This window comes from Meleagris gallopavo, chromosome Z (genome assembly GCF_000146605.3).
Source record: "Meleagris gallopavo isolate NT-WF06-2002-E0010 breed Aviagen turkey brand Nicholas breeding stock chromosome Z, Turkey_5.1, whole genome shotgun sequence".
NCBI lineage: Eukaryota > Metazoa > Chordata > Aves > Galliformes > Phasianidae > Meleagris > Meleagris gallopavo.
In genome coordinates this window covers 59,880,723-59,894,910 of record NC_015041.2, presented here as the reverse complement: position 1 = coordinate 59,894,910, position 14,188 = coordinate 59,880,723, and the positions used below count along the sequence as shown (strand labels likewise).

The 14,188-nt window shown below is 43.8% G+C and overlaps 1 protein-coding gene across 1 annotated transcript in view; it reads left to right on the top strand.

Moving 5' to 3' along the window:
* Window positions 1-14,182, top strand: part of LPAR1 (lysophosphatidic acid receptor 1) — a 64,198-nt gene extending 50,016 nt beyond the window's left edge. Inside the window, exon 4 of the mRNA XM_010726143.3 lies at window positions 13,045-14,182. Within this exon, the coding sequence (XP_010724445.1) occupies window positions 13,045-13,346 (302 nt within the window). The 3' untranslated portion in view covers window positions 13,347-14,182. The remainder of the gene's footprint in view (window positions 1-13,044) is intronic.
* The last annotated feature ends 6 nt before the right edge of the window (window positions 14,183-14,188 follow it).

Here is a 14,188-nt window from a genome sequence, read left to right as displayed (position 1 = left end):
TTTTTCCCCATAAAATTCCTGAGCAGAAAGCCTTAAAGCTCTCCCACTTAACCCATGCTGCTTCCCATAGCTTTAGATGCACAACTATCTGCTATAAAGAACTGTAGAAATCTTGCAAACTCATACATCAGTGTGGCCATCCCAAAGCAATCAGATGTAAGCACTGGCAAGATTGCCCAGCAAGGTGGTGGAGTCCCATCCCTGCAGACACTCGTGGTCAGGATGGATCCAGCTCTGAGCACCTGATATCCCTGTAGGTGTCCCTGTTCATAGCTGAGGAGTTGGACTAGATGGCCTTAAAGCGTCCCTCCCAACTCAAACTGTCCTGTGACTCTATGAGTCAAAATGTGAGCACTGCTGAATCAAAACCTCTGAATGATCCTGCAGGCACTATTTCAGGTTTGTGCTGTAAGAGAAACGCTTAGTGTTGATGCTCTGGTATTTCAGTAAAATGTAATTCCTGTGTGCCTGAGTTCAGTCATGCTTGACACATGCTTGGCCATGCCAGTGAGCGCTACCTGTTTGCTTTTTGGATACCAATCTTTTTCATATTCTTCTTTCAGTCTCAGAATTTCCAAGCATGGAGCAGATCTTTTCATGGGTATGTTCTGCTCTTGACACCCAGTGATGTGTCCTGCATGCTTACACATCTGGGATTAGTGTTCACTTTAAAAAAGGACAGAGTTACCTCTTCCTTCCTCACTGGACAGATAGGGGTTGGATTTAAAGAACCTTTATCTGTCTGGATGAAGGTGGCTGGGTACCAGATCGATTGTGCCATGGAAAGTTCTGCAGCATTCTGACACAATATAGTTTCTCTTTCATGTGTAGGTGGGAATGAATGAAATGAAAGAGAAGACCTTGTGCTATTTTTTTTCATCATTGTTATTCTTTTTATCATAGCCAAAATCTGCAGTCTTTTATGGGGACACTGAAGTAAGCAGTTTGCCAGAGGTTAATGCAGTTGCATCCCCAGAAACACATGGATTGAGCAACCTTCAGATGGTATGACACTGTTCTTTCTTTTGTGGTTTCAAAAGCTATTTATACAGAAATCTTCAAGCCACAATGACGCAGGATGTGGTGTTAACGTAGTAGCTGAAAGGCAAGTGCTATTTTTGGATACTTCAAGGTGCCGTGCTTTGTCTACACAGGGGTTAAATTGAGAGCAGGAGAGCACTGCTCCTGAAAAGCAGTGAGGACACAAGAATGAGACCAGTGCTTTGAACTCACGTCATCAATAAGTGCACGAATGTGAGGGAACTCAGAGTACTCATCACTGATCCAACCCAGAAGCAGTATTAATGGCCCTCTTGGAGGATTAGACTGGGACTGCCTCTTTCATTAGAGGTGTCTGATGTGTTCTGAATTCTTCCCTTGCTTTGATTTTTGCCTGCCCCTGCTGACCTGACAACATAACACAGAGCTGTGCAAAGCATCTCTTTCATTGTGGCTGTATTCCCATTATTAACAGAGAAAGAACTGGCTGAAGATGCGTGTTCTTTTTCAGTTTAAGACATGTTTTGGCAATGTGATTCTCGAAGCTATGATTTGAAATAAAGGCTAAATTTTATCAGGGTGGTGGTGTGTGTTTGCCTGAAAAAGAGTTTTAATTAATATCAATGAGGGCATGGACAAAGGAAGTTACAAAGAAGATGTCTCTGGAATTCAGGTATTTACCAGTAGCAATGAAACATTTCCACTGCTCACTGTATCTCTCATTTTAAGAATGGGAAATGCTGTCTTTTCTGCAGTAAAATTATATGCTGCAGGACAGCAGATATCCTTCTGATGGAAAAAAAAACTTACTGTACACTGTTGCAGTGCTTCCTGCTTCTTGATAATACCTTTAATGAATCCTGAGACTGGTTTCATTGCAGGTGATAAAACACTAATCTTCCTTCTCCCTCATACCTAAGACATAAGTTACAGTATAACATGATCTTGTCCAGATAGCAAACATTGGATGTTCAAAAGGAAACCAGAGGCATCTATGAGAGCTTCCCTTTAAATCATGTCACATCTTCAGAGTAGAAATACAGGCCAAAAGCTGTGCTTTCTGCCCATGTTAATCAGCCTCATCTGGACAGGTTTAAGTGAGCACAGATAGAATTAAGTGCTGAAACCTGGAATCTGACTGTCTGATAAGCTGTCAGCATATACTCACCACAAGCAGAATTTGGGTAGTTAATCGCACGGTGGTTTCCTTATGCAGAGCAGTGCTCTTTCTCTCTGCTGTCCCACAGCTTTTCCTTCCATCTGTTTTATTGCTGCTATTTGTGGACGTGTCAGCTGCTGTCTGTTAGCAGGGGCAGTATCCTTTCAGCATAGACACTCTTCCTGTACTGCCTTGGTGGCAGGCTGTTTGGGTGTTGGGATTCTATGATTCTATGATGTGGTAGTATCCCAAGGTTGCTGCTACTCTCAGGTAGTGTCTTATTTTGTTAGCATTCATACTGGGAGCAGGGGGTCTGTTTTTGACTGAACAAATCCAAAAGACTTAATTTTCTAGGAGGACTTCCTCCAGAATCTCTGGAGTCTTCTTAACCACCCCATTGTCCACATCACCCTGGAGCTGTGCCCTTAGTTTTGCACGGCTGTCATGGTGGATTATGCTTCTAAACACTGTGTTTCAAGTAACTGGACTTAACACAATTGCCTCAAGGGACATTTGCCACACCTTACCCAGCCAGCTGTTGTCGGATCAGTTCACTATGGCTCTATCAAAAGAAAGCATGCACGGATTTCTGGCAGTTGATTATATAATGCTGTCATTTCAAGTGTCTCTGCCCTTTTGTAGCACTTTGTCCTATTCACAGTCTGGTACTAGCATGGGAGAAGCAGTTTTTATTCCTATTAAGGAAACAGATAGAAGTTCATACGTTTCTTCTAATATAACTGGTTTCGTCTTATGTAAGATCAAAGCAGGCCTTTGCACATTAAGTTGCATCCACCCATGCTTCATTTGGAAACTCGCGTTGCAACTGGAGTCCATCCAAACATAATACCAGAAGTGCTTAATGTCCTTAACAACAAAAGAAAATACAATTAAACTATCTCTTCTACCAGTGTTGTTTGAAATCTACCAATCAAAGTGAATTGTCTAAGTGTAGCATTGTAACCATCTCTGGGAAAATACTATTCTCTGGGAGAATACAGTGAACTAATGGATTTCCAAAAGAAAAGTGGGGGAATGCAAGTTTGTTTGGATTTTTTTCAACATCACCGTGAAATATTTTTCTATGCTTAAAACTGCATGTACAGGAGCAAAGGAACACTCCTGCTAAATATACCTTGCAAGCACAGGCAGAACAGAGCCCAACCTGTGAGCTGTCTGTATGTGCCAGTTGTCCTACCTGAGGTAACCTCTGGCCATCAGCCTTCTCACTTGCCTTGCCACCATTCATGGCAGGTATGGGGCTTTTGGCATCTTCCATGGAGATATGGATGAATATGAGGAGTATTTTCCACACCAGGTGTGGAAGAGCTTTGGGCTGCTTGTTGGTCACCTCTACTTCAGCGTGTCTGGTGCCAGAGCTTAGATTCTGACCAGAGCAGCTGCTTTCTGGTGAGAAATCCTTATCAGGTCCCCGTTTAAGGGACCTGAACTGCCCCAACCAAGTCCTCTTTGAGACCCGTCTGTCCCCAGTCTGGTGAATCATGTAATGACCATAAACAACCCGTCAAGTCATGACCTCATGCCATTAAAGAGAAGGCAGAATTAGAGCTAGGTGGTGTAAGTAGGACAACTGATGTAGGCTGGAAGGTGGTTTCTTGTTCGTAATTTTCTCCGCAGCTCTGCTGCCTGCTTTTCTTTGTCCTGTGTCAACAATGACCAAGGTGCACCAGTGCTATTTGCATTGGGAGCCTGCTATCAGCAGGACTTCTGTGCTCCTGTTCCTACCAAGCCTCTGTCACTGGCTTGGGACTGCATGAGCATTTCTGTCTATAATAAAGCATTAAGTCTCTTGTAGAACACTGGAAGTTGAAAAAGACACTCAAGTTTCCTGTGTGTGTCAGGTTTTTGGCAACAGTGAAACTCCACAGGGACTACTGTTTGTCTTTACATAGAGAAAATATTCAAATTGTTTTGGCAACAGCCGGGTCTTTATTCAGAGATTAGCTTCACATATCTTTATGAATTTAAAAATCAGTTGGGATCCTGCCCATTGACACTTAATGACTTCCTGTTTTTGCCTAAAATGCATTTTTTATGGCTAAGTGGCTTAGTTTTGTCTTTTGTGAGGGAAAAAAAAAGAGGAACTGTCTCTCTTCTGTAGTCATTAGATCAGTGACAATATCCATTTTTTCTTAACAGCCTTTTGGTTTGAGGGATCCAAATGGATATGGATAAGCTGCCTTACACTCAGACTTCTATTTTCAGAAAGCATCTTGAATATGCTTTCTTTGGAAAATGTCCTTTAAACAAAAACATTTGAAATGAAGGGATACTCAAACAACTTTGGTTTGCACCCATCATTTGAAAAACAGCCTCAGTCTCCTCCATTTGCATTAGATTTCTCCTGCAGAGATGTCAACTGAAGACAGTTTCCATGTGGCTGGATCAGCTGGCCAGAGACCAGCAAACTCAATTCACAGCAGGCAAAGAATGACTCCATGCAAGTGCTAACCTGGGATGGAGTTCAGTGAGTACCCATGAAGTGAACCAGCCCATTCTGATAGCTTGTTGCTGCCCACATCTCATTTTTCTCTTCAGCTTGTTTTGCTTTGATGTTGGTCATCCTCAGGTTTTTCTGTCTGTTGTCATTTCGGACTTCAAAAGTTTCAGGCACTGGCAAGGCTGAGAAGGGCCCGGAGACTTGCACGGTATCTAAAACATCCACAGCTGATGCAAGGCTCTGTGGAAAGGCCATCCAGAGTCCAAGTGGGAAGCCTGACATTTCTTAGTCCTGATCATAGAAACCTGCTCGGTGTTATCTCTACTTTAGGCTTATAAACCAAGTTGGTTTTGCTATGAGCACCATGCTGTGCACGCTGGCAGAAGGAGGAAGACTGAAAAATGTCAGCCACCCAAAAACAGAAAAATGTAATGATGGTAGGGACTGTAGATACAACCACACCAGCCACTGATGTTTTCCGTGTGCACATTTCCGTGCTTCAAGTTAAGGATACTATTGAGGGTGTTAAATAGCATTTATTGTCAGCATTTCATGAGTCTCTCTGTTGAGTCAGATGTATCTTCAGTGTACACTCAGTTGTGCAACAGATGTGGATGCAGAACTGGTTTAAAAGTAGAGACTTAAAAATTTCACGGAAGAATTTATAAGGCAAAGTATTTAAATGATAAATTGTATTAGGTGGTGTGGTGATGTGAGCTTTGAAAGAGAACAGGGAAAGCAAAAAATATCAGAGGAGTCTGTACGCCAAGAAAATTATCAATTGTGGTCAAAATTGTATGTGAGTTCAGGGAGAGTTTTTCATTTTATTTACTTTTTCTAAAAAGAAGGAAGCCTTCTCCCTGGAAAAGAGAGCTCAGGGAGACTTCATCACTTTAAGTACTCCAGTACTTAAAGGGCAGCTACAAAGATAACAAAGGCTCTCTCTTTACAAGGAGCCACATGGAGAAGGCAAAGGTGTAAGCTGGAACAGGAGAGGTTTGTCATGATACAAGAAAGATTTTTTTACAGTGAGATCAGTCAATCACTGAAATAGCCACAAAAGGGACATGGCCTGGTCCACATCACTGAAGGCGTTCAAGGTGCAACTGGATAGAGTGCTAGATAATTTCTGGGGGCTTCTTTTTTCTATGAAAGGTTGAACCTGATGGCTCTCTGAGGTCCATTCCTGTTTGGGCTGTTCTGTTGTTCTGTGATCCTGTGATGAGGATGAAAGTGGTGAACAGTCACAGATGAAACACTAGAGAGTAAGACCAAGAATGAGATGGTGCTGATATATAGTGGAACTTTACTTTTTGTTGGCACATGCTTGTTTCTCCCAGCCCAGACAGAGCAAAGGCAAAGACCTAAGGAAACTCTCAAGTGAAGTTGTTACTCTGTCTAAGAAGCATAAGTGTTTCAAGAAGGAAGCTTCCAGGTTCCTCTGAAAGGGGATGATTTGTTGACAAACATAGTCATGCCTTAAACACTGAGTAAATTCTGTCACAGGAGATCGAAGATAAAGCTGAAGCAGACTTGTACTGTACTGCTCCTGGGAAGAAGTGAGATTTGGAGCAAGACATGCTCCTGTGTTCCTCTGCAGTGCAGCCATTAATTTGTGCAAAGCCTGACCAAACACAGCAGCTCAATATCCGAAAGCAGGATTGAGAAGGAGATTGGAGTGTGAGTGTGCATCTATCTGTGCAGAAGGTAGGAAATCAGGGATGGATTCAGTGCCAGGAGAAACAGTTTATTATTTTTAAAATCCCTTTGTCAGCCATGCATGCAGTGGATTGAAAAATCTGGCAAACCTGTCAATTTTCCATATGAAATTCAGATACTGGAAAAAACTGTTGGAGATTTGCTCCCTGCCCATAGGGAAGTCAGAATTTTGTCTGTAACCTGCAGATTCAGTTATGGAGCTCATGGGAGACTAGAACAGGGAGCCCCAGGGATGGGGCAAGTATAGCATTGGGAAAGACAGGGTTCTCCCATATGCCTCTTAACTGAGAATTTTCTTCCATTTGCCTGGGTTTTCCTGCTCCAAATCCTCTTACAAGAAGTACGTGCAAGATTTTCACAAAGATGCAGATTTTCATTAGCTTTCCTTTGTTTTCATTTCTCATTTTACTCTATTGGCAATATTCCCCCTGCCCCTCACACATACCGTCTGGTGTGAAACCTAAAGTTTCCACTGCATCAGAGTTTCTCAGCCAGGAAAACCAAGCAACATTTTGCACTCAATTAGGAACACAGACTATGGTAAAAGAAGTGTGCTACTTCTTCATTCAGGGGAACTCCATAAATACAGACACTTTAAATAAACAAAGGGTTTGGGCAGCACCCATTTCGATAAGACAGTTCTTGCTGACAGATTGCATGCTGCAGATTGCTGTCCTGCATGAGGTGTTTTGCAACGATGCTCTCTCAATGCCATCCTGACAGGGACCTGTGGAGTCAGTGGATGCAAGGACGTGACTCTCATATCTTGAGTTGTACGGATTTTTATGAATTTAGCATGGGATTATTTTACTTTTGTTAATCCAGTCCATTTGTGGTAGCCACATTTTATATTTTCACATAAGAATTCCATGGATGGAAGTAAACCTTACCCAATGCTGTTTCCAGCAACAACTACAAATAATAGCAACAAGTATGTTTTCATTCACCAAGAACTATAAGCTATATTGTAGTAATGTTGTGGCAAATCAAGGACAATGATGTCAGACTCAAATTAGAAGGATGACGCCTACACTCTGTATGCTTGCAGCATGATAAATGGTCTTTGCAGATCCTTTGCATTTATAATAATTCAGCATTCATTTTGCGTTTAATTCTATAATATTTCTATCTAGAGGGAAACAATGCGTAACTATAAAAAGCTCTGTTTCACACAGTACTTATCATGCCATGCACACGAGGGTATGCAGTGTGATAAGGAGGTTTATTGATGCAGCTTACAGATGGGGAGGGCATGAAGAAGTGCAGTTGTACTGCAGCTGATGAGCGAGCGGCTGTCCCTGCTGAGGGTGTGATTGTGTGGGGATGTGGAAAATGCCAGGCATTTCTGAAGCCCTTGATGGCTGAAGCTTTGTCAAGCAGAGGGCTCTCTGCTTCCGTGTTTGCTTTCAATCAGCAGGGCAGCTGCAACGCCAGCTTTCCTCTGCACCTTCACAGAGGTGGCAGATGCTGCACAGCGGGCAGGCCACCACTTGCCTGCAGCTTGTTTTGGATGCATCGATTTGTTTTTCTTTCACTGTGCTTTACACACCTTCTAGCTTCCTCTCCCAGCCACCCGCCAGCCGAGTCTGTGCTGCTGGATTCAGCACGGCGAGACCCTGCTCCCTGTTGGTGAGCAGCAGTGATGCTCAGTGTCCTCCTGGTCCTGCTGGAAGAGGTGGTGTGGCTGCCCAGGTGCACTATGAGACCAGGGTTTGGAGAGCTAAGCCTCCCTTCTCGTTCCCTAAGATGGGCCCTTTCTGTATATCTTTACCTCTCTCCATGTGAGAAAGCAGCAGAGCCTGGGTGCACACCCACAGGGGTGAAGGAGGGCACACAGGAGAGACGCACAGTGGTTAGGACAAAGAACAGAAGTGTTTGAAAAGAGGTATGTAGTGGCGAGGGCAAGAGCTTGAGGATGACCTCCCTCAACTTCGTTCCATCTCCGTCTGCCTCACTGCTTGAAATGGGCTCTTCCTTCTCTTCTGTGTGAAGCAGTGGGTGCTTGATGGGGAGAGGATTGGTTGCCAGGCTGTGAGCAGAGTGGTGTGACTTGGCAGGAGTGGAGGCACTCCTTTTATTTCTCTATTGTGAGCAAGAGGAAAATGAATGTTCATGGAACAAATGCTGTCTTATGCCATCCAAGGTGAAAAGACAGAGAAAAAAAAAAACAGTGCCACTTAGGAAATGCTTCGTCTGCTGATGTGTGAAGTTGCAAGAGCAGCTACCCTGCCTTGTGTCTGGGAGGTGACCACGTGAGGGCTCTCGCTTTCAGGGCTGGATTGTGTCTTTGACCCATTGCTACTGTGGGGATATTGCTGCGGGGCATGTGGCCATGCAAAGAGCATGGGACCTGGACCTAGAGCTGGGACAAAGGGGGTCTTGATCTACCCTTCAGCTCACTGAAAAACAAAGAGAAGATACCTAAGTTGGCAGTGTTTCTCCTTGCTCTTCAACATCTTTACCACAATGTCCAGTCCTCCTTCCAGTTATGCTAGCTTCTCAGGAGAGGGACTCATACTTGCTTTGTTTCTTAACAAGTTTTTGCAAACTCAGGCATCAGTGTAAAACAGTGCCCTGTAGGAAAACATATCATCCTGAATGGTCTGTTCTTGGCCATAAGCTAAACCAGGAGGCATGGCTGGCTGCTGTAACACAGAGGTGATCTCACATTTAACCTTGAGGTAATATTTCTGTGTTTTCAGATGTTGTTTTTATCATACCCTTTTCTCCTACTTTATCTTGAGATATCTGAAGTTTGTTGTGTTAGTCCTGCAGACATTCCTGAGAGGACCAAGGACCTAGCAGTGAGTGACGGGTTTGGCAGTGTTTATTCTCATGTAGCTTGTTTCCTTTACACTGATGTTTTGTTGGAGTTTTTTTCTCTTACCTTTTTCAAGTCACTCGTTTTTGTATGATTTATCATTCTTGGTTTCATGTCTATTGACCACAATGGCTTTATGCTCTTACAGTCACATCATGATGTGATGCTACACTTACACAGGAGTTTCCAAGCTTGCATCTACTATAGAAATACAATCCAGACTGCTGCACCCAATGGGGGTTCAGGGCAGACCTGATGTTGTTTCACTGTGGTCACTGAAAAGCTTTCAGTGGGCTTCTGCTGTAGCAAAGCAAGTGGCACAAAACTGTGCTCAGGGAGCGGGATTTTCAACTCTGGGTGTGATGTACCACACAGCAAGTTCTAGAAGAGTAGATTTGTTTCTTGACTGCTTTATTCTGTCTCATATTCTGCTGTAAAATGTGCTTCCCAGTCTATAGCAAGACCTCTCTCGTCTCTTTAAATCTTTAAAAGATGCTGTGCCACTTCTTCTAGTTTCCCCAAGCCTTCCCACCTCTTAGTTAGCCATTCTTCCCTCAGCCTGACGGTCACTAATTCATCAAGTCCATCTTCCCAGGCCTCAGGGCTGAGCTCAGCCATGCACAGAGTGACTAGGCATCAGTGCTCCTCAGCCCCTGTCTGCACTTCATTTGTGCATATTGGGCTCTCCTAGTGCTATCCTAGTACAGGATGCTGACATATCCACACAGATGGTCAGATTTGATTCTTTGAATGCAGGAAATCTGCTTTGTATGTCATCATAGTGTTGGTTTCACTGCATCTGTGCCATTTAGAGATGGACCTGCAATTTGCTTGAGCTGTCAGCAATGCTCCTGAGCAGAAAATTCATCCACACTTTGAATTATGATGAAATCTTTTCAGTATATAGACAGCTGGAAGCTTTCAGAACTCATTGTCTTATTGAACATGATATTTTTAAGTCTTCATTGTTTGTGAAATCAGTGCACAGCTGATTTCAGAAAAGGGAAGAATTTAACCAAACCTTTAGCTTGTAGCACTTTGCTTTGATAAGTACTCCAAGTAAGAGGTTGAAAAAATAAATTTCAAGCTTTTTCATTCCAGGGAAAGAATTCCAATTTTAACTGATGACCTAAATTGAAGTAACTGGAGCCTGGAATTTTTACTTTCCTACTTCAAACATGCCCTCACCGTGTGTGATGTTATCCAGTATTTTCCAGAGTAGTGACAGTTAAATAACAAGCGAGAAAACCCAAGTCATTGTTTGTCACCATTTGCAAGCACTTCACTTAATAAGCCACAGGAGCCATTAGTGTGGTGGGAAGTTTGCAAGGAAAATCCCAGGGGCTAAAGAAAAACAAAACCCACTAGACTGAGTGGGGCTGGCTTCAATGGATTTGCTTCCCAATACCAAATGGAGCATCTGCTCGGAAGTGTGGAACTTGCTGTGCCTGCCCAAAGGTCAGTCTTGGATGTTGTGTGGAAGAAGCTAGTTGGAAAGTCAGGGACTTACCTCTAATGTGTGAAGCCATCTATTTCTTCATAAACAGTGTAGTTTATGAGACCTAGCCCAGACACTGTGGAGCTCAGGGATTCCAGAACTCTACCTGAGACCAGAATTCAATCAAAGGTGTCAGGGCTTTCTCATGGCCAATGGCTCCCTACTTCTTTTTTTTTTGCTACTGCTAACATACTTGAAAGAATAATAATAAAAAAAAAGATAGCAATAAAATGTTCTGTATGTCATATTTAATTTCTCAACAAAACATTGGAAATAAAACAACAGCTAAAAAAAGATCAATAATTGTTGGAAAATTAGAAGCTTTCTGTTGCAACTTTGAGCAGCCATAGAACTTTCCTATCAGCTCCATTGTTCCCACATTGGGCTTTCTGCTTCAGGCCAGGTGAGAATGCTGTCATCGTCCTTTGCCCTTGACTGAAGATCCCGTGACTTGTAGTGTTCTCGTCCCTGATGTTATTCTCTCGAGGCAGTGTGTAATGGAGAAAATACATGCTCAAGCTGGAACAAAGTCCACCTCTGCCTCACTCACTGGCTAGGAGTGTGAGTACAACACACATCACTTCTGCAATGAGTAGTTTAATTTGCAAGATTTGCTCAGTTTCTGCAGAAACCAGCCCAGCAGAGCTGCTTCGCATGGAGGGCAGCCTCTGAACCAACATGGGTAATGTGTGCATAAAGAGATGTAATTTTCTGCTCTTGAGGGAATAGATATGAGGAAGGAACAGAAGAATAAAGTCCTTGGCCTAGGCTTCAAGTACTCTTTTCTAGGATTGTTGGAATCTAAAAAACCTGCAGACAAAAGCTATGAAGTGGATTCATGTCTCTCATGTCACCTCAGCGTGGGAGAATTTCAGGCCTCTTCTGTAAATTTACTGGCAGCCCCTAATAGAGTCATTTGGCAAAAGAAGTCAGGGCTTTGTATCAGCAGCTGGCAGCTCGCCTCCAGATACTTTCCCTGTGTGAGCGCTGTTGGCCAGCAAAACGATAGGCATTGAGGGGCACTGTGCCACCACTGTTTGCAAGCAAGCTCAGTTTAGAGTTGCTTTTTGGTGTGTTGAAAGCCTGTCTGTGCTTTCCTGGTTGGCATCCAGTGTCTGTAGCACAGCACACTCTGAAAAGCTGTTTGGAAACCACTTTTCTAACTACTAAATGAGTCTGGTGTGTCCACAGGGAAAGGTGTCACACTGCACCTTCTTGGTGGGCACAGCAAATAGATGGACTGAGATCAGCCATGACACCCACAGAGCACACTGCTGCCAAAAAGAAGGAGGTGGTGTGTTAGCACATACCACAGTGACACAGGAACCCACTGAGAGCAGCACTGGCTGAGTAGTGTTGGGAAGCCCCCATGGCAGCTCCTGCACTGAGCCCTCTGGCTGATGATAAAGCTTCATTTCCCACCTCCACCAAGCATGTCAGCCTGGAGAATCTCAGAAGCACCATCTTTGCTCTGACATGACCCTTGTGCAAGGACTTCCCCATGGTGTTTGTATTCAAAACATCCTTAACCTTGGAATATACATTGCCATTCACTCCTGGAAAAATTCAAGCCATTCTGATTTCATTTCTGCATTGAACTGAGAATTATGTTCAGGGCTTTGTCCCTGTCAGAGCTTTACAAAGCAGGGAAGGGAGAGGGAAGCATTTTAATCAGGGTAAAGCTCTTTGGCATTTATTCTGTTGAAGCCTGAGGAGCCTCTGAATTTCTGCTGAATAGAACCCTAAGAAAAGAAGTAGATCTGTTGAAGGACGACATTTCAGTGCAAGAAGGATGTGTGCTTAGGACTTTCCATTACATAATGGGACTGATATGGATTAACATGACCCAGGCTTTTTTTTTTTTACTTGAGAATTGCTGCCTGCACTTTTCTCTGTTACTGCTGCTTCAGTCACAGCAGTCACAAAATGGTTTTCTTTGTTACTAGCTAGAGAAATAAATTACAGCATTGCTTCTCTTGATCAACGGATTGATTAGTCAGAGGTCTCTAGCTAACAAAAAAGATGTTCCTCATCATCAGTGTTCTCTGCAAGTGTACTGCAGAGACAGAGGCAAGTGTGCTTGCAGAGAGCAAAGAATGAGAGCGGAGAAGCACCTTGCTTATGTAATGTGCTGCTCATAACTTTTCATTGGTTTCTGAAGGGCAGCCATTTCATCAGGTCAGTGAAGAACAGATACTCTTGAAATAGAAAATTAAATTTCACTGCTTCCATTTGGATGGCTGTAGAATCATGGAATGGCTGCGGTTGGAAGGGACCTCCAAGATCACCCAGTTGCAAATCCCTGCAGCAGACAGGGCTGCCGACTGTTAGATCCTCACAGTGTGTGACCAGTCCTGTTGTGTTTTGTCTGCTCTTTCTCTCTCCAGGTGCTTTCATAATCTGCTGGACCCCAGGACTAGTCTTGCTTCTCCTTGATGTGTGCTGCCCACAGTGCAATGTCTTGGCCTACGAGAAGTTCTTTCTGCTCCTGGCAGAGTTCAACTCCGCTATGAACCCCATCATCTACTCCTACCGGGACAAGGAGATGAGCGCGACCTTCAAGCAGATCCTCTGCTGCCAGCGCAGCGAGAGTGCCAACGGCCCCACCGAAGGCTCCGACCGCTCGGCCTCCTCGCTCAACCACACCATCCTGGCCGGCGTTCACAGCAACGACCACTCGGTGGTGTGAAGGCCCCGCTGGCCGCCCCACCAGTGGAGCTGCCCAGGGAGGTAACCCACTCACAAGATTTTCTCAAACACTAATGGACCACAAGCGCTTCTCTTGCAGGGAGTCTGGTGCGGCGCTGTGCCAGCATCGCCGTTCTGCGAGGCCTTTGCCTTCTGCTTGTGGAAGGTGGAAAGCAGAGATCTTGCAGCAGAGCTGGTCCCTGGGGAGCCTCGCTGACACTTCGTCGGCCCTTGCAGCGCCATAGTGCCAATCTGAATAAACTGATTAATTAAGCTTATACTTGCTTCACTGCATTTACATGTAGCCACTTAGTCTTTTTAAAAAGGGAGTAAAGGGGATAAAAGTATGCCTTTCATTTAATAGACGTGTAATATTTATCACCATCAGCATGCTTTTGATGAACATTTTCTGTGCAGGGAGTAAAACTATGTTGTAGTCTTCGTATCCTTAGCCACACTGCCATAACTACAGTAAGAGCAAAAGTATTTTTTCTAATACAGGCAACAGGAAGATGATGGGAACTGACTCTCTTTACCTTCGTTACTGGTGTTAGAAAGCATGCATGTTCTGTGTGTATGCGCGTTGTTCTAATTATGGGGGGGGAAAAGCTCGTTGTAAAGTCTGCAGGAAAGTAGAAAAGCGTAGACTGTATTCCAGTGTTTGTTTAGATTATGAAATAAACAGTACTCTAGTCACAAGGTATTTAATGTTCTTCTTTGAAGTGTGGTATGAAATGTGTAACATGTGAGGGGTCCCAAGTTTTTCAGGGTCAAGTTCTTAAGGCAGGACACATCTCTAGAACTACAGTAATGTTGGTAAGCTTGAAAAAAAAAATGTTTTTT